The sequence below is a fragment of the Brassica oleracea genome, chromosome C3, assembly GCF_000695525.1.
Source record: "Brassica oleracea var. oleracea cultivar TO1000 chromosome C3, BOL, whole genome shotgun sequence".
Lineage (NCBI taxonomy): Eukaryota > Viridiplantae > Streptophyta > Magnoliopsida > Brassicales > Brassicaceae > Brassica > Brassica oleracea.
The window spans coordinates 24827237-24851055 of NC_027750.1; the positions used below are offsets into that span (position 1 = coordinate 24827237).

The 23819-nt window shown below is 39.0% G+C and overlaps 4 protein-coding genes across 4 annotated transcripts; 1 reads left to right on the forward strand and 3 right to left on the reverse strand.

Moving 5' to 3' along the window:
- Positions 1-2819: 2819 nt before the first annotated feature.
- LOC106328784 (homogentisate solanesyltransferase, chloroplastic) lies at positions 2820-5455 on the reverse strand. The gene is made up of 10 exons (XM_013767293.1): positions 5184-5455; positions 4652-4773; positions 4421-4567; positions 4061-4286; positions 3876-3949; positions 3715-3807; positions 3511-3628; positions 3349-3411; positions 3163-3195; positions 2820-3054 (listed from the first exon to the last, which is right to left on the reverse strand). Exons 1-10 carry the CDS (start codon positions 5391-5393, stop codon positions 2980-2982), a joined length of 1161 nt encoding a protein of 386 aa, XP_013622747.1. The 5' UTR covers positions 5394-5455; the 3' UTR covers positions 2820-2979.
- Positions 5456-5721: 266 nt separating this feature from the next.
- On the reverse strand, positions 5722-8318 carry LOC106328347. Its single transcript, XM_013766776.1, has 3 exons — positions 8130-8318; positions 7007-7912; positions 5722-6932 (listed from the first exon to the last, which is right to left on the reverse strand). Exons 2-3 carry the CDS (start codon positions 7901-7903, stop codon positions 5880-5882), a joined length of 1950 nt encoding a protein of 649 aa, XP_013622230.1. The 5' UTR covers positions 7904-7912; positions 8130-8318; the 3' UTR covers positions 5722-5879.
- Positions 8319-9161: 843 nt separating this feature from the next.
- On the forward strand, positions 9162-16337 carry LOC106334701 (pre-mRNA-splicing factor prp12-like). Its single transcript, XM_013773030.1, has 15 exons — positions 9162-9420; positions 9768-9878; positions 10018-10094; positions 10182-10265; positions 10529-10616; positions 10724-10866; positions 10977-12846; positions 13446-13753; positions 13839-14139; positions 14214-14369; positions 14469-14613; positions 14781-14857; positions 15152-15288; positions 15449-15557; positions 15723-16337. The coding sequence occupies exons 1-15, from the start codon at positions 9223-9225 to the stop codon at positions 15921-15923; spliced, it is 4005 nt and encodes a 1334-aa protein (XP_013628484.1). The 5' UTR covers positions 9162-9222; the 3' UTR covers positions 15924-16337.
- An 80-nt stretch (positions 16338-16417) lies between these two features.
- On the reverse strand, positions 16418-17878 carry LOC106334702 (S-locus-specific glycoprotein). Its single transcript, XM_013773032.1, has one exon. It carries the CDS (start codon positions 17841-17843, stop codon positions 16509-16511), a length of 1335 nt encoding a protein of 444 aa, XP_013628486.1. The 5' UTR covers positions 17844-17878; the 3' UTR covers positions 16418-16508.
- Between the last annotated feature and the right edge of the window lie 5941 nt (positions 17879-23819).

Sequence of the window (23819 nt, forward strand, 5' to 3'; positions counted from 1 at the left end):
CAATTCGATGTCGTATATGCCCATAATTTCCCTCGTAAGTCTAAGTTATTGTTTGTTGTTATGTCGGTCAGTTTTATTAGGTATTGATCATTATTAATTATTTAATTTGTTTCTTTCAGGACCTCTGGCAACCGTTTTGGACGAACAATCTGTGGATATCAAAATAAAAAGACTAAAGAGCAAATACTGTAGAAAGAGTTTAGCTCCTAAAAAACACTCCTCATGTCAGGAGATGGAGGTTACGAAAAATCTATCAAGAAACTGGTTAATGTTGGTCACATCACCATATTAATCTACGACAAAATGTCAAGATCAAAACAACTCCTCAAATTTGAAAACAGAAGAGTTTGGAAATTCTTTAATGTTGATATTTTCATGTAGAATATTATTATCACATTCAAATAATTAAACAAATGATATATCCCCATTTGTGAGGTTTGTAATTCTTTAATGTTGATATTTTCATATAGAATGTTCTAAATAATTGTTTCTAATTTTTTGTAGTTAGAAGAAGGAAAAATTATGCATATTTAATGCAGTTGATGACTACTTTGCGATCATGAGAACTAGAAGGTAAATGTAAACAATTGGTGTGTAATTGACTCACTTTTCTAAGGTAGGTAATATTAGTTTATGATCTTTTTAGATGCACTAATTTCTTATAGCTTGATATTTTTTATGTTTAGATCGCTAAATGATATCTTGGTTATTTTCAAAATAGGTCTTCAAAGTTTTGATTGTTTTCATTTTCCACCCAAACTTCTTAATTTGCAGAGAAAACTTTTGATTTCACCTCAAAATTTCAATTGTGCAATCTAAACCCTGTTTTATGAAATTATGTATGCAAATGCAATATATATACCTAATATGCAATCGAAATGACCAAAATGAATTAAAATAATATTTTAAAACTCATCAAAATCATAATATATCACTAAACACTTGACTGGTCATAGTTTATTGAGTCTCTGTACATCTATGAATCAATATTCTCTTTTGATAAAAAGGTAAAACTTACATTCACAAATAATAGATTTCATTAGTTTTGTTATGAATTAAAGTATCTTCAAATGCAAAATCTAGATGGTTTCATCAACTTATTGACAGTTTTCTTCTTTTAAGTTGAAAATTGGTGTTCATATTATGTTGCTTAGGAATATAAACCCTCAATGTGGATTATGCAATGGTACAAGTGTACGTGTAACACAATTTATCAGATCACATCAATAAAACAAGGTTTATAACTGTTGGAAAAAAGTTTCTATTTTATGGTTTATGGTTTTCTATTTTTATTAGTCTAGCCTAGATCTTGTCCAGTTTTTTTGTACAACAACATTTGTGCTGACAATAATTAATAAAATCTTTTAGATGGGAAAAAAAGGAAAACAATTAGAGAATTCTTTTTTTCATTTTTTTGTTGATGTAAGTTTTGAGAAACATAAAAATAACATAAAAATACTTTTTCTCGAATATAATAATTCATAAATATATAATCTAACATGTTATTTATAAATATTAGAAAACAACAATTCATATCATATTTTATGCTACTTGCTTATTTCTTAAAGAAAAAGATAATAAATTGGCTTTTCTTATTCTAATTGTTAGAATTATAAAATTTAAGAAGAAATATATTAAAAATCTATTAAATACGAGAAAAGTAAATATTGTGAACACAGTAAAATTGATATATTTGTTTTAATATAGTAACAAATATATAATTTCTAAAAGAAAAATAAATAGTAAAATATGTAATAAAATAGAGGAAATTTTAATTAAAATTAAACTAAAATTTTTATCAAAATTTAAAATATATTTTTATTTTATTTTCATTTGTTTACCCGCCCGTAGGGGGGGGGGGAGTCCGACCCTAGTATACAATATATATTAGATCATGTTGCTTTTAAATATTTTAGTATTTATGATTTGTTTCTTTTTAAACTGATATCAATTAATCAATTATAGACTGAAATTTTCAGATTAAATAAAAATACATAATTAATTAAATTAAATTTCATAGAAATTTTGTTGCCACCCTATCATGGGCCTTCATTCCACAGCTATACACACATCTGCTAACCAAATCTTGGAAATGATTTCATAACTGACAGTACATAAATTGCTTTCAGTCTGGAATCAGTCATTGAGATTGGAGGAGATATATCTGGGATCAGGCAGATGTTCAAGTGGTTATGCTGGTTGTCCAGAAAATCAGCTTCGAAAAAAGTTTGTACTTCCTGTATAATTGTTGGACTAATCTCAGACCAAAAAAGATCAAGTCCTCTGTTTGGACCAATAGAAAAACAGTTTGTTTGATCTATTCTATCATTGGTTTGTTAAATCTTGGTTCATAGTTTTCAGTAACAATTGTCTGAAAACCCTGAAAACCTATGTATAATCCATTCACCGATTGTTATTGTGAATTGAATTGTTGTGAAAAAAAGTCTTAAGTGTACTAGGTGTTGGTGCTAGTAATACATAGGAAAAATTGATGTCAATCTATATATTCTAATACATTTAAGAACATACTAGTATTTAAGAGTATTTTCCCAGTTATCCTTATATTTTAGGGTAATTCACAATATATTTTTCAAAGTTAAAATCATGAGAACAATATTTCCCAATTAATATCTCAGTATTCTGTGGTAATTTTATTTTTAGGAAAAGCTAGATATTTACAAAATTATCACTGGCATATTTTGAAATCATGAACATTTGCAGCTAACCAATGTTCATGATAATCCTAAACCCATTCTACAACTATTCATGAGTTCAAAATATTTTGATTTATTCTTTCTTTTACGATTTAAGCTAACCAATGTTTTGCATACTGGTATTGGTTAATTATTATTGCAAGATTTCAAAAAGGGACAAGTATCCTCTTAGTATGTACATGAACAAACTGATTTCGACTCCAAGCAACAAAGAAGAAGAGAGAGAGAGAGATACAAAGAAAACTGTAAGTGTTCACCATAAAAGCTAGAAGAAGGGGAATAACAGATACTCTGCGTAGAAAAGATTCCATATAAACCGGTAATATCCTGCAATAGCTTCCTGCAATAATAATTAAAAATAATAATTCTATACTCCATTAGCTACAACTCCATTGATCATTATCATCTTCTTCTAAAATCATTTTGTGACAAGGAATTGATGTTTTACCTTTGTGTAGTTTGCTTTTTCTAGTAACCATGTCTACAAAAAGAACCAACATCAGTGATATTATAAAGAGTAGATTACACTGCAAGATATATAAGCTGATGAGATTGATGTATATGGAGTTGACATTATCTCAGCTTGACCATTACTTTGTAAGATATATATAAGAGTGATCTTGGGATGCATTACCTGGAAAATCAAGCATGAAGCCAAGATCATATGTGCAGGAATCATCAAGCTACCTCTGAAAACCTGTCAAATGTTAAAAGATGGATGGGATTAAGCTGCGTACTAAGCAAGTGAGAGTATTACACCCCCCCAAAAAAGTGGAAACAGACAGATTATTATTACCTGAGGCATGTAGAAAGCTAGTGATATGGCAGAAATATAGTTCACTAGCAAAAGTCCAGAACCTAGGAATGCAATGTTCCTAACTCCAAGCTTTGTTGCTAGCGTTGATATTTGGAACCTATTCCAAAATCAAATCCAAAGGAACATGCTTGATTAACCAAACATGCTTTGAAGAAAGGCCGTAAAGAAAAATGCTATACTTACTTGCGATCTCCTTCAACATCAGGAAGATCTTTTGTAATAGCAATGACCAGTGCGAACAGTGTCACAAAAGACGTTATGAAAGCCACAGGTGCACTGCAAAATCCCCAATAGAAAATTGAGTAACATATATGTATGCTCCATTATATTATATGAAGACTAACCTCCACTGAAACGAAAGTCCAAGGGCGGCTCTTGTAGCATGGTACACACCAAAATTAAGAAGGAAACCTCGTACCTGACAAGGAAACATCGATACACAAGACATGTTACTAAATGAAATTTCAAAGTTCACAAGCCACTAGTAGTAGAATCATTAAGATACAGAAGGATAAGACAGCCCCCCTACCGTGGCGATAATGAGAAACGCTGCAACTGGAAATCGTTTCATTCTTAATGGTGGAACAGAATAGATTGTCCCAAGAAAGAGGCCAAGAGAGTATAGGCTTGTAATGAATGGACCAAAGTTGAATCCGACAACTAATAGCCCGGCAATTGCGAAAAAGATCACTAACAGCCACGCAGACTGCACTGAGAGATCTCCTGCTGCTATTGGCAAGTATGGTTTGTTCACTCTGCAACACAAAAAAAAATGAGTTAGATGATACACAAATCATATGCATTCAACTCATATGCACACAAGATGCTTCATAGTGATGCTGCATTAGATAATAGTAGTGACCAATGTACATCAAATGGTGACACATACTTGTCAATACCAATGTCGTAGATCTGATTGATGCCAACAATATAACCATTTCCACATATAAGAGCAAGAAGACCTGAAAGTGCCTTTAGTACTAGACTCCATTTGATGAGATGAGTGTTCTCTATCAAAGCTCTTGCCACCAAGGCACTGTCATCAAAAAAAATTCAACACTCAATCAAAATGAAATATAGAGCGTTTTTCAATAAAATCAGTATGCAAACATATACTAACGTTGATCCTAAAGCTGTTCCACGGATCGTATGTGGCCTAAGAAATCTCCAGCAAGCGTTCTGGAAACGCGAGATTCTATCCAGAACTGGATCGGAACCAGCAGCACCGACCTGAGAACATGCCTGGTAGTATCTAAAGCTTGTGAGTACCATTGAAAAGAAACACACAAGCAAACATTAATCAAAACCAGTGTTCTAAAAAACTGGTCTAGGAGGTGCCTAGTCGGCAAATTAGATCTAAACGAAACACGACTTTTCTAGAACGATTTAACTAAAAAAAATTGGTATAGACATCCGCCTAAACAATAATCTTCAATAAGGTCCGTGCCTAACCTGTGTGTAGTGATTTTTTTGAACATCAAATCTAAATAATAGTATAGAAATTAACCACATAAGACATTGTTCAAATGAGTTGAAGACATTCTCCATTGGAACAGAACAAATGCTAGAAAGGTTTGAACTTTATTGACTAATAGTCAACTCAACGGCTAAGATGCTTGTGAACCGAAGTTAAACAGAGAATGGAACCATACCCGGATCGAGATTTTTCTGTAATTAGTTGAAACAAGTTTCAACCGCATACACGAACTTGATAAGCTCGTAAAGGCAGCATCTTTAGAACGGATTAGAAGCTTCCCAGTTAAATGCACAGAGGTTCGATGATGATGATGAGAAGCTGCTGAGAAACGAGGCGATGCAGACGAGAATCGAAGACGTGGCGATTGCGAGATCGAGAGCTCCATTGATGACACTAGGCCACACAAACTCTTTGCTCCTGCTACTTGGCTCTTGCACGACCAACGGACCAAGTTTTTTTTTTCCTTCTTAGATTGAATTTTGCAATCCGGGTCCCTATATTCTTAATATCTATCTGTAATAGCCTAAAACTCTTAATTTGTCATAAATAAAAGAAGACAAGACCCATCTGGAGCCTTAAGTCTTTGTGTCCACTGTCCTCCATCTTTCTGGTTCTGTTCATCACTTTATTGTGTAGATTATCCGATTTTTTTGTTCATTTGGCTTAGAAATTAGACATTGAACAAAAGCTGAAACCATGGTCAACTGATGAAGTATGTAAAAAGAATCAGTTAAGTAAATACAAAACTGGATTACATCTGATAATTCAAATAGTATTCACCGAGGTTAATATTTTCAGACAGACAAAAAAACATAAGGGAAACACACACACACACACACACCATGTTAAGTTTGGTCTCTCAACAAAGATGTCAAGCAAGATTTGGTTCGGTTTCAGCTTGTGCTTTAGAAAAACCTTCTGAGCTCTTTGACAAAGCTTCAGCTTCATCAGAAGCAGTAGCACTTGAGTTGATTGTCTCTGCTCCCTCTTCATTCTCCTCCTTGTCCATGACTATTCTTGTGGGTGCTTCGCTTTTGGTTTCATCTGATTTCTTTGTCTCCCTATTCTCTTCATCAGTCTCTAAACCTCTGGTTTCATTTGCTCTTGACTGTTTTGTCTCCGCACTCTCTTCCTCCTCTCTATCTTCAACAGAAGCACGAGCACTTAAGTTGATTGTCTCTGCTCCCTCTTCATTCTCCTCCTTCTCCACGACTATTCTTGCAGGTGCTTCGCTTTTGGTTTCATCTGATTTCTTTGTCTCTCTATTCTCTTCCTCTAAACCTCTGGTTTCATTTGCTCTCGACTGTTTTGTCTCTGCACTCTCTTCCTCCTCCCTATCTTCACCAGAAGCACGAGCACTTAAGTTGATTGTCTCTGCTCCCTCTTCATTCTCCTCCTTGTCCATGACTATTCTTGCAGGTGTTTCGCTTTTGGTTTCATCTGATTTCTTTGTCTCTCTATTCTCTTCCTCTGAACCTCTGGTGTCATTTGCTCTTAACTGTTTTGTCTCTCCACTCTCATCCTCCTCTCTATCTTCATCCATGACCACAACTTCTGGAGCTTTCGTCTCAGTTCTCTCTGACAAATCAGCTGCAGAGCTGTTATCCCCTTCTTTGATAAACTCGCCTATCTCCAAAAGCTTTTGGGCTTTTAATTCCCCTTCTTCATTAACATTCTCTTCCATCTCAGCTTCGGAAACTTTCTTCACATCATCTACTAAAACCTCTGCTTCTTTTGAAACCACTTCACCTGCTATCTCTGGTCTTCCTTTTACCTCAGCTTCTTCTAAACCTTTCTTCTCCGCATTTTCGGTTTTATCAATACTCTTTGTTTTGATCTCTAAAGGCCCCAGCTTTGCATCAATCTCCTTCACGAGATTGGTCAGCGATCTTGCATTCCGGGCTTCAGATAACCTAGTAGACAACTGCAACACACCACAAAAAGTCTTAAGCAACAAAAATTCATGTTTAAGCTAAATGTATTATGCTGATATCTCACCTGTTGTATCTCTTCAGCTCGTGGTTTGAGATCATCCACAGAAGCTTCCTTGTAGATACTCTTAAGAACACACATCAAATGAGACCCCACACTCTCCAACTGATGCTCCTGAACCTCGCACTGACGCACGTCATCCAAACACCCAACAGCGCCAAACGCGCAGTTCACAAGCTTCATAGGACACACAGTAATACAATGCCTATCCATCTCCCGCCTCATGATGCTCTCATCACACCTCTGCTCACACTTCACAATCTTAAACGGGCAAAGGGAGTCATGACTCTCCATCTGCTTCTTGCAGAACACCGCATTACAGCCTTCGTTCTCACAGTCCATCGTCCTATAACCACACGTCAAGACATGCTCAGCGAGTTCCCCTTCGGTCTGAAACCTCATCTCGCAGTGATAACCGTTTTTAAAGTCCACGTTCTTAAGCAGCGTCTCCGCGAGTCCTTGCCTATGATCAGTTAACCAAAACCCACTAATCTCCATCTCCTGAGCGAAATCGTCGACGTTGTCTTCTCTCCTCTCGCTAAGGAGCCACCCGGAGACGCGGCTGAAGAGGTTCCTCTTGGAAGTTGCGAAGTCGTCGATGAAGTCGGAGACTATGTCAAAAGGATGGTGAGAAGAGTCGGTGTCTGAAGCGACTATGTGCTCGGCGACGAAGGTTTGGCTTCTGTTAGTTAGGTACTCGATCATTTCTTTGCGGATGTCGGCGGCTACGGAGCCTGGGCTGCGGAAGATGTCTCCGGTCGTGTTGTCGACGCAGGCGGTGGCGAGTCCCGGGAGGAGGGTTTGGGATATCTTGTGGACTAGCTCCGTGTCGTAGAGGTGGCAGTGGAAAGAAGGTCCGGCTTTTTCTTTCTGGTCGTCGAGATCCGAGACTGGTGGATCCATTGATGTGTTCTGCAGATGAATGAAACACACAGAGAGAGATGAAGAACTCTCAATTAAGCACCCTACGATCAAAAAGGTCTAGACTTTATTGAGTTTTTCCTAGAAAGAGAGATCGATTCAGACTTGGATTCGATCAACAGGAACCATCAGGATCCAGAAAGTTTGGGAATTGAGTCACGTTACAAGCGAATTCAACTGATGGATTGATTAAAAAGGCAAACTTTACCGTTAGGATTGGACGTGTTGGAAAGAGACGGTGAGGAGATCGCAGCGGGAAGGAGTAGAGAGGCTGTAAGGGGAATCAAGATGAAGATGGGGAGATGGAGATGGAGATGGAGAAGGAGAGGGAGGACACACACCTTTGGTTTTGGCGCAATAATCGGTCTCTTTTTCTTTCTTTCACCACAACTTTGTTTTGGTCCTCTCTTTCTAATATATTTTATTTTTAAACTGGTTTCTTTGTTAGTATTTAATATAGTTTAGATTTGGTTTTAATAATTTACTTACAAAACAGTTTAAATTCCAAATAATAACACTAAATGTTAAATGTAATTTAAATTAATAATAATAGATTGTGGTTAGATAAATTATCATAAATTTTATAGTTAATAATTTATTTTGAAAATACTTCAAATTACATTTTAATATCCAAATCATATTCTATATATAAAAATGATGGTTTATTGAGTACCAATTACCAAATCAAACAAATTTAAATAAGTTTACTATTATGGCTAGAAATATGATTAATTTGATGTAGACAAATTCTATTGACCGAAATTAAATAATTAATTTGATAACTGAACATATGAAAATATCATGAAAAATACAAATTAGAGTCATGAAAAATATTATGATTAATCTGAACGGTAGTTTTATAGACAATTCTTTTAGATAGTTTTTTATTTTAATTTTTTTATCACAAAAATAATTTTTAAGTAAAAAAATGATTGAAAAGCTTTTTATTTTATTTTAAAATTTTTAATATTTATTTTTTATTTTTAAAAATTTAAAATTCTATCCTTAACTCTATAAATATAAATTAGTTAAATCTAGAATAAAAATTTTAATAAAATTTATTTTAGTTATTTTATTCATTCAAAGCTAATTTTGTAAAAATAAACTAAAAAAAATTATGGTAGGGAATTTTGTTAGTTTTTTATTGTTTGTTTTGCTTATAACTTGTACATTACAGATTAATCTTTTTTGGGTGCAAAATACAAATTAAACAAATTAGGGTCACTGATAAAGTAGAGAGAGAGAAAGTTAAACAAGCAAAGCACGTCCCTTGCCGTTTCCTTGTGTGTTTGATTTGATTGATGATGGCAGCTCCGGAGGATGAATCTTCCGCTCAGTCTCAATCATCTTCCGCCGCCACTGCGGCTCCCACTCCTCCTCCCCCTCCCTCCGCAGGTGATCATTACCTCGCTAAGTGCGTCCTCCCTCCCAGCGTCGTCCTCCAGGTTGCTTATGGCTACTTCCGCTCTCCTTCCTCCCGCGACGTCGTTTTCGGAAAGGTGTCTCCTTCTTCCTCTTATCTCTACTTTTAGGATTTAGATTCTGATTTACTTATCTGGAAAAATCGTTCCTTTAATGTTTCTCTTTTTAGGGATTGAGATTCTGTGAAGTTTGATATGCCTCAATCTCCACTTGTTTTAACTTCTTACTGGGTTTCTGTGTTGAGGTTACAAAGTTGTATGCTTTCTTGTGGTTACAAATTGGAAGTTGCATTTAGGATATGTTAAAGCCTTAGGCAATCATCATGGATCCAGGATTATTCTCTGTCTCTGTGTCTTGAGCAATTTGTGTGTAATGCTATATTAAAATCAGTAACTAGAATGTTGTTTTCTTTTCCTCACCTCAGGAGACCTGCCTAGAGCTGGTGGTTATAGGTGAAGACGGGATTGTTGAATCGGTGTGTGAACAGAATGCATTTGGAACTATTAAGGATTTGGCTGTTATACCTCGGAGTAAGGTAAGCAGCATCTCTTACATCTAGACAGGGAATAGTTTATTTTAGTGATCAGGAGTTTCACTTGTGCAAAGATTTTTTTCAAATAGGTAACAAGCTAGCTTTGGTTTTGATTCGTCACTCATCTTGTTATCTTTTTCAGATGGGAAAAGACCTTTTGGCTGTTCTTTCTGATTCTGGAAAGCTCTCTTTTCTCTCATTTAGCAATGAAATGCACAGGTTTCTTCTTCTTGTCTCTTTGTTTTTCCTCTAAGAAGACATCATGTCATTGTCATCTTACTCATTTTTTTCTGCCATTTGGTGTAGGTTCTCTCCCATACAACATGTTCAACTTTCTAGTCCAGGCAACTCGAGGACTCAACTTGGAAGAATGCTCACTGTAGATTCTAGGCAAGTTTTTTCATGCCGGTTTCTATTTAACCATGGTTTTGTTACTTACACGACTCTGCTGATGCCTATAGATCGTTACTAGCTGTATCTCTTTTGTATATTTTGCCTAGTGCTGAAGTGCTCACTATTGGCTCTTCTAGAAAATTGAATTCGTTGGAGTGTTCACTTTTCTAAGCCACTCCTTAATGCTGATTGTTGAACGTAAAATTTTATATATTTTAAATAGCAACGAGTAATATTGAGTCCTATTATGCATTTTGCAGTGGTCTCTTTCTTGCTGTCAGTGCATATCATGATCGCTTCGCTCTATTTTCCCTCTCTACATCGTCTATGGCTGATATTATTCACGAGGTATTGGTTTCTGTCACCAACTTGGGGAGCATCTTGGAACTTCATTTGATCCTTTTAACCATGGCATGACTCATGAGTGATACAATATTTTTTTAAAAAACTTTTAGAGGATTTTCTATCCTTCTGAAGACGGAGGAAAGACTAGCTCTGTAGAAGAATTATCTGGTACTATTTGGAGCATGTGTTTCATTTCCAAAGGTTTTAATGAATCCAAGAGTTATGATCCTGTTCTTGCCATTGTTTTTAATAGGTATGTAATCCTCGCAATTCAAAAAGCTTTGTTTTTAGTTATTGCGCTTTCTCCATAAGAGTCTGTGACCCAAGAGTTGCTGACCTCAGTATTTTTTTCTGATTGCATAGGAAAGGATCTCTCCTGAATGAGTTGGTTTTATTTAGATGGAACATCAAAGAGGAATCCATATGTTTAATATCAGAGTATGTTGAAGCTGGGCCTCTGGCACATAGTATTGTTGAAGTTCCTCACTCCTCTGGATTCGCCTTTCTGTTAAGAATTGGTGACGCTCTCTTAATGGATCTCAGAGATCCTCAAAACCCTTGCTGTTTGGTTAGGACATCCTTAGATCTTGCTCCTCCTGCTTCATTAGTGGAAGAACATTTTGTTGAAGAGTCGTGTAGAGTACAAGATGGAGACGATGAGGGTCTTTCTAACGTTGCTGCATCTGCGTTGTTAAAGCTCAGCGATTGGGATCCAATGTTCATAGATACTGAAAGCGAGATTGGAAAGTTGAGCTCTAAGCATGTCTCTTCATGGACTTGGGAACCGGATCATAACTATAATCCTCGGATGATTATTTGCTTAGATGATGGTGAATTTTTCGTGTTTGGACTCGTATATGACGATGATGGTGTCAAGATTAATATATCAGAATGTTTGTACAAAGGCTTACCGTGCAAAGAAATATTATGGGTGGAAGGTGGGTTCCTGGCCACGTTTGCCGAAATGGCGGATGGAACGGTTTTCAAATTGGGAAAAGAGAAGTTACATTGGATGAGTTCCATTCAAAACATTGCTCCGATCTTGGATTTCTCGGTTGTGGATGACCAGAACGAGAAACGAGACCAAATGTTTGCTTGCTGTGGCGTAACGCCTGAAGGCTCTTTAAGGATTATTCGCAGTGGCGTTAATGTAGAAAAGCTTCTGAAAACCGCGCCTGTTTATCAAGGAATAACTGGTACTTGGACTGTTAAAATGAAGCTTCCTGATGTGTACCATTCATTTCTTGTTCTGTCTTTTGTTGAGGAGACTAGGGTTTTATCAGTTGGATTAAGTTTTAAAGATGTCACTGATTCGGTTGGTTTCCAGCCTGATGTCTGCACCTTGGCATGTGGGCTTGTTGCCGATGGTTTGTTGGTGCAGATTCACCAAGATGCAGTAAGGCTGTGCATGGCCAACATGGATGGTTCTTCACCGTTTGTCTCCTCTTGGTTTCCAGAAAACGTCAGTATCAGCTTGGGGGCGGTTGCTGAAAATCTGATAGTTGTGTCTACGTCTAACCCTTGTTTCCTCTCTGTTCTTGGGGTCAGATCAGTATCATCTCACTGCTGCGAAATCTACGAAATTCAACGGGTGGAGTTGCAGTACGAAGTCTCCTGCATCTCAATTCCTCAAAAATGTATTGGGAAGAAGAGATGCAAAGCTGCGATTCCTTCTGGTATGGAGCGAGGCTATACGTTTTTGATCGGCACACATAAGCCTTCTGTTGAGGTCCTCTCCTTCTCAGAAGATGACGGTGGTGGTCTTAGAGTCCTTGCCTCTGGGATGGTATCGCTAACGAATACAATGGGAACGGCTATTCGTGGATGTATTCCTCAGGATGTAAGACTCGTGTTAGTTGATCAAATCTATGTCCTTTCTGGGTTAAGAAATGGGATGCTACTTCGTTTTGAGTGGCCTTCCTTTTCACATTCATCCGGGTTGAATAAAGAAGAGATGGACATTGTTGTGGGTGAAAGAGAGAATTTACCCATCAACCTTGTGTTAATTGCCACACGACGTATCGGCATCACACCTGTTTTTCTGGTTCCGTTCAGTGATTCACTAGATTCAGATATCATAGCTCTTAGTGACAGGCCGTGGTTGTTACACACAGCTCGACAAAGCCTTTCCTACACTTCCATCTCGTTCCAAGCTTCTACTCATGCAACTCCTGTATGCTCGTCTGAATGCCCTCAAGGCATTCTTTTTGTTGCAGAGAACTCTTTACATCTGGTAAGTATATTCTATTTTACAAATTTTAGTTCCAGACTTTCACTGACTATTGCGGTGTGCTTTGGACAACGATATGCTAATTCTAGGCCTGCAAATTTGGTTAGTTCAGTTACTCGGTTCGGGGAGTTTGGTTCGGGTAGTTTGGTTTAACATAAATCTTATCGAACTAACTCGAAATAAAGTTTGGTATTCAGTTTTTGAAAATCTTATCAAAGTTTTTGAAAATCCTGTCAAAGTTTTGATTTTGGTTAGATTTTTGTTTAATTTTGTTAAAAATTTGGATAAATTCGGTCAGTTCTGTACTTGGTTAGTTCGGTTCGGGTTTTTGGTATGTTTTGGTAACCAATTGCCCAACTGAACTGAAAACCGAAGTTTTTAAGAAAACCTACCGAACTAACCTAGGCCTAGCTATTTCTATCAGTCAATGTTTAATTTTCTGATGTAGTCTGCTTGAAATATTATTAGCAACAAACAAAGAAATAGTTATTTCTTTCTATAGTTTATTAGTTTTATTCACGATAGACATTTGTAGGATTCAGTTGGAGCTATTATTTTGATCCGTCTATGGTTGTTGCCTGACGTATTAGCTTGGTTTGTAGGTGGAGATGGTGCATAGCAAACGGCTTAATGCGCAAAAGTTTCACCTTGGAGGCACTCCGCGAAAGGTTATCTACCATAGTGAAAGCAAACTATTGATTGTGATGAGAACTGATCTGTGTGATGCTGGTACGTCTGATATATGCTGCGTGGACCCGCTCAGTGGATCAGTGCTGTCATCCTACAAGCTCAAACCTGGAGAAACTGGAAAATCGATGGAGCTTGTACACGTGGGAAATGAGCAAGTCCTTGTGGTTGGGACGAGTTTGTCATCTGGTCCTGCTATACTACCCAGCGGTGAAGCAGAAAGGTTTGAAAAAATCTAGTTCTTTAAGCCACTTTTTAATTTGACCATTGAGTGATTGTGTGTATACCTTTGAATGCTTACTTTACAGTACAAAAGGACGAATACTCATTCTCTGCTTAGTACACACTCAAAACTCGGATAGTGGTTCGATGACAATCTGTTCAAAAGACGGTTCAACTTCCCAACGTACATCGCCTTTTCGTGATGAACAACTATCAAGCAGTAGTCTCTGCAGCAGTCCAGATGATAACAGCTACGATGATGATATCAAACTTGACGAAGCTGAAGCGTGGCATTTAAAATTGGCAGCTGCAACCACTTGGCCGGGTATGGTACTTGCGATCTGTCCGTACCTTGATCGTTTCTTCCTGGCGTCTGCTGGCAATGCTGTAAGCTTAACTTTTGATAATATATAGTTTTGTTTGCCACTTGTTTAGCGTGCTAATCTGCTGCTTTTCGATAGTTCTATGTATGCGGTTTCCCGAACGATCGTCCTGATAAAATGAAGAGGTTTGCGGTGGGGAGGACACGTTTCATGATAACATCTCTGCGCACGTACTTGACTAGAATCGTCGTTGGGGATTGCCGTGATGGTGTTCTGTTTTATTCTTACCATGAGGTTTGTGCATCTTGTCCCTTTCTTATACGTTCTTTTCTTTGTTTGCCTACTTAAATGGCTGTTAATATTTGATATTCTTTTTTTTTCATGCTATTGAAGGATGTGAAGAAACTTCACCAAGTATATTGTGATCCAGCGCAGCGGTTAGTTGCTGATTGCTTTCTAATGGATGCCAATTCTGTTGCTGTATCTGATCGCAAGGGGAGTATAGCTATCCTGTCTTGCAAAGACCATTCAGACTTTGGTACGAAACACTTTACCTTTGCTGATTATCTAGTCTTCACTGATTATTCTTAGGATTCTTCTAAATGCTATGGAGCAACTTGTGATTTGAAAATACTCTTAATAGAGGCTTTGTTATGTGACTTAGAAGATTTTGCGAACTGAAAATACCTAGTTGTGATGATGCAGAGTATTCAAATCCGGAATCCAACCTGAATCTGAACTGTGCTTATCACATGGGTGAGGTGGCCATGGCTATCAAAAAGGTAAATCCTAAACTTTGCAGTGAGTATTTCACTGAACCACTACCATAACTTGAAAAGTTAGTGCTTCTATCTGAATTGCTTTCTGTTCACGTAGTTTTGTGCTGTTATTATAACAAAGCTTAATCTTATGTTGTTTACCTTCTTTAGATAAGTATGTTATAGTCTTTGGTTATAGAAAACGACTGCTTGGCGCATTGGTCCATGTCTAACAATTCCTTGAGCTTAAGTTGGTGCAAGTTCAATCTCTGTTCTCAATATGATATCTCTCTCTCTCTCTCTCTACATTGTGAACAGGGTGGCAACATTTACAAACTTCCAGCTGATGATGTGCTGCGAAGTTATGGTCTTAGTAAAAGCACTGAAGCAGCTGATGATACTATCATAGCTGGCACACTATTAGGAAGTATATTCGTCTTTGCTCCTATTTCAAGGTATGATTTTAATATATATTGACTATATATTACTAGTGTTTGCAAAATATACATTCTCACGGCCTTTTTCCACCAAGTAGAAGCTTTACGGTCTTGTTTTATACTTAGTTGCCGTTAAGCTTGCACCAGAAATTGAGTGACTGACCACAAGTTTCTGTAGGGAGGAATATGAGCTCCTAGAAGCCGTCCAAGCAAAGCTTGTGGTTCATCCGCTGACTGCTCCTGTTCTTGGTAATGATCACAAGGAGTTCCGAGGTCGAGAGAGTCCGGTAAGTGAACCAAAAAGCAGTTCTAGTGTTTCTAAGATTTGAATTCACACTTCGGTGGCTGCATTGGGCGAGTAGACGTGGACATATGTAGAAGATATTGCTAAGAATCATCTCGTATCCATTATTAGTAATATGAAACATAATTTGTTTTCACAATGTTTGCAGTCCCAAGCGACAAAGATTTTGGACGGTGACATGCTTGCTCAGTTCTTGGAGCTTACAAATAGACAGCAGGAGTCAGTTTTATCTACACCTCAGCCATCACCAAGCTCATTAAAAGCAAGTTCAAAACAATGTCCTTCTCCGCCTCTCATGCTGCACCAAGTTGTACAATTGCTCGAGCGTGTCCATTACGCTCTGCACTAGGACATCAACCCTCTTTCTACTGCAAGCATGCATTCTAAAGCACGCCAGTTCCATTACTTCAGTGATTCGATGTGGTGCGTAACTGAGTCCAAATTCTTAGCAGCTGGAAACTGCCTATGGAATTTATAAAACTAAGTGGTAGTAAAAAGTGGTGAACTGCGAATTCTTACAAGCTTGTCGACATTATTGCTTATAGGATGCAAAGAGTTAGTTGGAAAACTATCCAGTGTCTTAGGAGCTGCCTTGTGTTCTTGAGAGCAGTGAGTCTTAACGACTAATCCTTGAGATGTGTTCTCTTTCTCTCTCTCAGACATTTTGTAGAGGATCATACTTTCCTATGTACAGAGTTGAGATGTTTTTTAAATGCAGAGGACTCGGTATCATTGTGTATATACATAAAACCCAATATATATATTTTTCATTGCTCTAATATAAATGTGATATGATAACATAAAATTATTGAGTGAATAAACGTTTAGTTTATATAAAACATGGATAATAATAAGGGTTTCATATTATTTATTTTTAGATACTTTCAATCGATACAAATATTTTTAAAAATCTCGCATATTATTGGATACATGTCTACGAGGGGACAAGACTAGCAGCTGCTACCTTGACATAAAGATCTTGACCTCCAGCATTGTACTTCCGCATATCATCGAGCTCTCCGGTCCACATCACACATCCCGACCCACCATTCATGATATCCATATTCGCATACCCGGTACAGTTACAATCTCTAACACACTTCTCCCTGCATTCCTTCAACCCGATCCTCTTGTCCACAACCGCTTCGCTTGTCTCCGGTAGCTTCATCTGACTCATCCGCAGAAACCCATCTCCCTCTCCACAGCTTAGCTTCGAGCTCCTCACACAACCACCTGACATATCTCTCAAATCCCATCTTCCAGCATTCTTGGGAACGAAGCCTTTGATACAGTTACACGTAGGCGACGTGTGCATGTCACAGTAAGCGTAAGGACCGCAAACTTTGTACAGATCGCATGTATCTTCCGGGAACGACCAAAACATGTTACGTTGCGGTACTGTCTTAGTCCATGTGATTACTTGTAAGTACCCTGTGGAACTCATTCTAAATCTTGTGTGGATGTTGTGGTTGTTGTTGACTTGGAAACTGTACGCGACTTCCTCGTTGTTATCTATGAAACTGTTATCAATGTAGCTCCAGTTTTGCATTTTTGGTATGCCGTTAAACCGGACTCCGTTCCAAGGACCGGTTCGGTACACTTTGAACTCATTCTTCAGTAGATAAAACTCATGTAAAAACCCTTCGGTTTCGAGTATGAACGAAAAATCTCCACTTGATGGATCAGTAGGGCTTTTCCAAGATGTGAGGATTTTTTCGTTTTCTGAACCGATGAGGTTCCGACCAAGTTTCATCTCCGGGAGCAAAGTATCCACCGGATAATCAAAGCTCTGCCACATGAACCGGTCTAGGTCGTTGGTTTTGGAGTCTCTAAGCACGAAGTTGCCGTTAGCGAGAAGCTCTGCCGTAACTGGTAAATGCGCAACTCCCGTAAAGTTCGTTGACCATACAGGAGTATTAGAATGGTCAAGGAGGACGAGGCTAGCGTGAGAGATTTTGAGTGTCCCCATGGAGTTGTGAAGAGCGTTGTCTCTGTTGGCAACCCAAACATATGTTCTATGACCAGAGGTTGTCTTGTACCAAATACCGAGATACCAACGATCAGTACCATCTGGAGAGTTTCTTGTGGTGGTTTTGAAGAAGCCAAGCTCGAAGACATCACCGGGAGACACAAGGGTTTTGTTGCTTGATATTGTAAGAGCTTCGTTAGGTGACAAAGTATTGGTCGAGAACACATGAGGAAACAGAACCAATATAACGAAAAAGAATAAGGTGTAAGAGTGATGATAGTTTGGTATTACACCTCTCATCTCTCTCTTCACCACTTTAATTTTCTATGCATTCTCGCCCGTTATTTATAGAAAAAATTGTTACATATGGACTTTATGTCTTTATTAGATTTGCAAACCTAATGAGGATGGTTTGATTTTAATTTGCATGGTTTATGTCTTAATTGTAGATATTATATACTTTCCAGCAGACAAGAAAATTTTTATTTCCACATTCTATGACTTTCCAGCCACTCATTAACTCATTTTAACAAACTATTGTCATTGGTCAGTAACCTTACCACGTGAAATTGATTTCTCATGCAACGTAACATAACATGTGTTTTTGGACCAAATGACATAACATATCATATGTTGTTTCCTTCAGTTTGACTTAAAACTGCAACGTCCAACGAAATAATATAAAATGGAAATAGAAAAAAGGCAAAAATTTTATAAAGCATCAATGTCAAGAACAAAGCCAAGAAAAATAAAGTCTTGAGAAGACAAGAGGTCATTAGCTCAGTTTGAAAGAATCATAACCATTGTGTCAGAGGTCACTAACTCGAGTGACTTCTGAGACAAACATGATATAGTTTTGAGCTTGAAGAGATTAGGGGATTCGGTCCTGAACTTCTTCATATTCAAAAAAATAAATTTGGAGAAAAAGATTGGTAGAAAAATTTATTTCACTTCTTCTCATGATTGAGTGCATCTATATCATTGGAAAATTATTATCATGAAAACTTTTACGTGTAGTTGGGTATGTATTGGAATGGGTACATAATCACCTTATATATTTTTATTTTAGCTAGTGAAAGCAACTTCAACTTTTTAATAAGGGGTAGTGAAACCACTCAATGTTACTCTGGTGGCAGAAGAGTTTTGGATTGTTAAGTAATATGGGTTCAAAAACACACTACTACATTCTATTTGAATAATCCATACGTGGGCTTCACCTTTTTTTGGAGATTAATCAGGACTTTTACATATGTCTGAAATACGCTCAGGTTAATTAAAGTAATGGGTAATGAATTTGTATAATGACAATATGGAGAAGCAAAATTGACAAACCAACTATAGGATGTGAAAACTTCACACAAAACTGGACAAGATTTTCTTTTCCTCGCAGGTGTATATGCGGTTGACAGGATGTGAATCTGACAAACTATATATATATTTTTTTTGTCACAAAATTTAATTAATAATAAAAAGAGAGAATGGACCCAAAACATGGCCCAAACTCAGGAGTCCATTCCACGGAAGAGAAAATATGAAGAGCCTTTTTTGGCTAAGGTATCAACAATCGAGTTCTTTGATCTGGGGAGATGAGAGAAACCGATTGATGCAAATCCAGAGGAGATCGAACGGATGTTGGAGACAATTCCGATGACTTTTTTAGACTCGAGGTTGCTGGAGATAGCCCTGATGAGCGTTGAATTGTCGGAGAAAGCCTTGAGTTTTGGGAACTCTAGGGTTAGCTCCAAGCAAAGGGCCGATCGCATCGCGGTAGCCTTTGCGAGTAGGGAAAACCAATGTAGCAATGACCCAGGGATCCATGGACCGGAGCTTCTAGATCGTGGCCTGGGGGACTCTCCTTTACTTCAACGAACAAGAATGTAACTGATAAAACCATTCAACGATGAGAACCGTAGCTACGAGAGGTTGGGAAATGCCTTCTTTGCCTAGATTTGACACTAATATTCATGAGAAATGGAGCAAAGACTGTGTAGACTCGGATGGCCTGTGATAGTTGAACAAACCATTGAACAAATTTAAGCACACCATCACGGCTTTGGGCTATGTGAACCCTGTCGACTGAAGCAAGACGATGGACAAGCACCATTAAAGTACCACTGAAGACATCATACCACACAAGAAACGTAAGCTGAACGGGATTTAGTGATAATGCGTAGGCTTTGGTTAAGTCTAGAGCTGGAAATTTTAATCATTGCCCGCGGGCCCCGCCCAGTTTGACCCGCCACGGGGCGGGTGCGGATCGAACCATTTGAAATTTTTAAATCGCGGGTGCGGGTGCGGGTCGAGATTATTTTGAGCGGGGCGGGTGCGGGTCAGCCGAATTTGAATCGCGGGTACCCGCCAACCCGCAAATTAAAAAAAAAAAACATTTTTGAAAAAAAAAACATTTTTTCGTAAAATATATAAAAAACAATAAATATTTGTATAATTTTAATTATAAATATAATTTTTTAATAGTATTTTTTAAAAATAACTATTATATAAATATAAAATAATTATTTTTAATTAAAATAATTATTATATAATTAGAAAATAATTATTTTTAATTAAAATAACTATTTTTAATATAATTAATATTACCCGCAGGTTTGGCGGGTTACCCGTGGGTTTTGGCGGGGCGGGTGCGGATATAAAAGTTTTTGTTTGCGGGTTATGCGGGTCGAGTTTTTGAATCGAAAAAATGATTCGACCCGCGGCGGGGCGGGGCGGGTCGGGGCGGGTTGACCCGCGAACCCAGCACTAGTTAAGTCAAAGCTTTGGACACCGACATTACCGTGTCTGAGCCAATAAGCTTTAACGGAACTGGGTCTGAACCGCTGGTCATCGGATCCCATCAAGCTGGAGCTGATGTGTGGGTTTTCTGGACTGAGAACATAGGCTTCTAGGTTCCTCGAGAAAGCCCTTAATTTCTTGGATTTAGACTTGAAATTCCATGTAGCTGAGCAGTTCTCAAGGAGTAGGAGACCTTTCTCTTCACTGTAATGGAGAAAGGCGGTGCAGAGTGTCGAGATCTGGCGGTGAAAAACCCAGAGAGCCGGCAGCGGAGGAGGGTCCGGGGGAACTGGAGGGTCTGGCGGATCCACCGGAAGCATCATGTCAAGGTCTGCATCTGGTGGTTTAGGGGGCAAGCAAGGAGGAACAGATGCGCCAGCTACAAGGAGATCCATTGGAGAAGATGAAAGAGAGACCTTCGGGATGGTGTGCGACATCAACGGAAGTTGCTCGAGATTACGAGAAGGAGGAGCTGTGCTGTAGCATCCCCGATCCTAGGTAGGATCGTCTGGATGGACCATGGTGCGAGGAGACGCACCAGCCAGGTCATACGACCTAAAGACAAGCGTGTCATGGTCCAAAACGTGGTTAAGGGAATCAGATAGCTGGAACTTAACCAAAATAAGGCAGAGGCAAGCTCAAAGGAGCTGGACAAGCGAGCCGGTAGCTGGACGAGGTCCGGGTGAAGCTCGATGAAGTGAATGATCATAATGGATCATGGGAAAACTAAGTTTAGGTCTGGAAATAGACTAAAGGACTTAGAAGGATTGGAGAAGATAAAAGAAGCAAGCTAGACGCAGTGTATAACAGCTGGGCGATGCGGTAAGCAAGCTCGACCTGCTAGGTGAAGTGTAGTGCAGCTCGGTGTAGCACACTGAAGTGTAGGTCAGCTCCAGCAGCTGGACTACTAGCTCAGTCAGCTGGAACAGCTGGGGATCAACTCAACTTAGCTGAACTGAGTGTTCAAGTCTTGGGCAGTTGGGGCGGGTCCGGACAGTGGCCGGGCCATGTGGGCGACCCGTGTGTGACGATGGGCTGGTGGGCTCTTGGGATTGAGCCAGAAGCATGGGCAATCCGTGTAGACTAGTTTTGGACATGTCCAGGAGTGGTTTGACAGTTCCAGGACGTCTGGTAACTGCCATAGGCGAATGGGTGTGATCTGGACCATTGATTGAATCGATGGCCAAAAATGATACCGAAAGGGTGGAACCTTTGGAAAGGTAACTGTCATTTCTTCTATAAAAGGCAGGCAAGTCCGTGCCTTTGCAGGAACGCCAGGGCTTCCTCCTACATCCTGAAACACAAAGAAAATCAGAGAAAACACAGAGAGTTGGTCGGATTCAACATTCAACCTCAAGAATAGTTTGAAGGCCAAAAAGAGTCAGTTTTGGGAGAGATCAAAGGGGAAGTTATGAACGACCCTTTGATAGGTTTTGATTCGTGTTATTAACACCCAAAGCATCCTCCAGGACCTGATAACACACACAAATGGTCAGGGAAGAATATAGGAGGCCGGATCCCACTTCCAATGGCTGAGACAGCCTTGAAGGCAAATGTGTATGGAAAAGCAGTTCCATGGGCAACAAAGAGGGAAGTGATGCACGACCCTTGGGTGGTGTTTGATCATGGATGAATACGTCCTAGGCTTCCTATGTGTCTTGGTAACACACGCAAATATCCAGGAGAGAAGGGAGAAGGCCGGACTTCACTCTCAATGGCATGAACAGCCTCAAAGGTGGATGCAGTGTAGAAAGTGGTTTCATGGGAGTTCCATGGAAGGCATGATGGGTGCGACCCATGAATGGATCTTATCAATACTGGAAGTATATGATAAGGGCTTGATAAAGGCGTGGCTTGGAGGATCATGGCCGTTCATGATAAAGAAGGCACATGATCTAGTCAGATCATGTATAAGGTAACCGATTTTATAATTATTTTCCAGTTCATGTTTCTGTCTCTTGTGGTGTGGTTAAGGCCAAGTATGGCACACCCATTGAAGACCATATATTGTGATGTAAACTAAGGATCCAGGACCTTGAGGAAAGAGGCTGATCTTAGTTGATCTAACTCATCAATGTGGGATGGTGGTTAGATGATATTCATTGGATAGTTATCCATGATGGATCATGGATTGATGTTGGGACTGATCATGATGTGAATCATTGATCCGGCTCATTGAGGAGACACATGGGGGTCCTAGTATTAGAGGAACCATGTGGAGTGCAAAGTCCAATTCGTTTGGAACCAACAACAAGGAAAGGAGATGAGTAAGGCTAGTACTTGTTGGCATGGACCACAAGTATTGAGCTGGTGTATTTATTCAAGGAAGACCGTGTGTGATCTGATCTTGGGCAAGGATGGACGACCTGATCCATAGGTGATGGATCAAGGTGTCTGATCTGATTGATCAAAGGATGCACCGGTTGTAAGAACAAGATTGATCGGGTTCATTGGGACATGGTTCCATGGCCGGTTAGGTAAGTATGAAGACTCATCAGTTCTGAGTCATGTGGGATGGTTGGTTGATTGACTTAGGATCTGATGGGCATTATTAGTCCATGAAAGGACTTGGCTCCAGGGGAGCATACGCTTGAGACTTGATAGCACTGGACCATGGCCTTGGCCGGTTCAGAAATGATGTCCATGGCATTGACCGGACTGATCATGATCGGGATCCATATGATCTGGGTTGATTCATTGGATTCCGATTATGGAAATCTCTTAGTTGGGATTTATCATGAGTTTCCATAAATTTTAATTAATTTTTGGAGCACTTTTGGAAGTGGCCAGAAATGCACCTAAGACTTCCCAAAGGTTACTTGGTCTGTGGGTATGGTTGGTTGAATGACTATGTACCCAAGGGAAGAGTTTATGCAGGTCTAAGAGAGCTGTACGAGTAGATGGGGAGCTGGTCGAAGCTACCTCACAGCTCTATCAGCTGGAAGAGAGTAGATGGAACCTCAAGTGAAGTGGTTCAGCTCAGCTAGCTCGATGAGCTAGCTAAACAACTAAGTCAGCTGCGACAATGAGCTAACAAGCTCCGTGGATGTGTCAAAGGTATGATCTAGCAATGTTGCATAGATCTAGATAGAATGGTTAGGAGAATGGAACCTCGGATTTGTATGACTTGATTTGGGTTCAGGATCGACCTTGGAGTTAGCTGGTAATTGAGTGTACTAACCATTAGCTGAGGTGATTCGACCAGACAAGTATTATATTGGTTGTAGACCAATGGTTAAGTAGAGAATATCCACTGCGTATGACTTGAAATGATCTAAGCTAGGGAATGACTAAGGTAGTCTTAAGCTAAGGTCTAAGTTAGCCCTCGTCTATGGGAGATAATATAGATAAAGGGCGAAAAATTGTGAGGTTTGGTCAGTGTGTGGACCGAGCGACGTGAGGTATCGACCGCGGCTTAGGCAGCCGGGTTGGGGCCTTACATGTGCCGGAGTGAAGTCTTCATTTTGGTGGAGGAGCTTGCTGAGC

Coding starts and splice junctions, on each gene's coding strand:
- LOC106328347 (XM_013766776.1), bottom strand. CDS start 7,903: ATGGATCCACCAGTCTCGGATCTCGACGACCAGAAAGAAAAAGCCGGA. Junction 6,933..7,006: donor GAGCTGAAGAGATACAACAG/GTGAGATATCAG, acceptor GGTGTGTTGCAG/TTGTCTACTAGGTTATCTGA.
- LOC106334701 (XM_013773030.1), top strand. CDS start 9,223: ATGATGGCAGCTCCGGAGGATGAATCTTCCGCTCAGTCTCAATCATCT. Junction 10,266..10,528: donor ATGCTCACTGTAGATTCTAG/GCAAGTTTTTTC, acceptor TGCATTTTGCAG/TGGTCTCTTTCTTGCTGTCA. Junction 12,847..13,445: donor CAGAGAACTCTTTACATCTG/GTAAGTATATTC, acceptor CTTGGTTTGTAG/GTGGAGATGGTGCATAGCAA.
- LOC106328784 (XM_013767293.1), bottom strand. CDS start 5,393: ATGGAGCTCTCGATCTCGCAATCGCCACGTCTTCGATTCTCGTCTGCA. Junction 4,287..4,420: donor TACGACATTGGTATTGACAA/GTATGTGTCACC, acceptor TTTGTGTTGCAG/AGTGAACAAACCATACTTGC. Junction 3,412..3,510: donor TAGCTTTCTACATGCCTCAG/GTAATAATAATC, acceptor AACATTTGACAG/GTTTTCAGAGGTAGCTTGAT.
- LOC106334702 (XM_013773032.1), bottom strand. CDS start 17,843: ATGAGAGGTGTAATACCAAACTATCATCACTCTTACACCTTATTCTTT.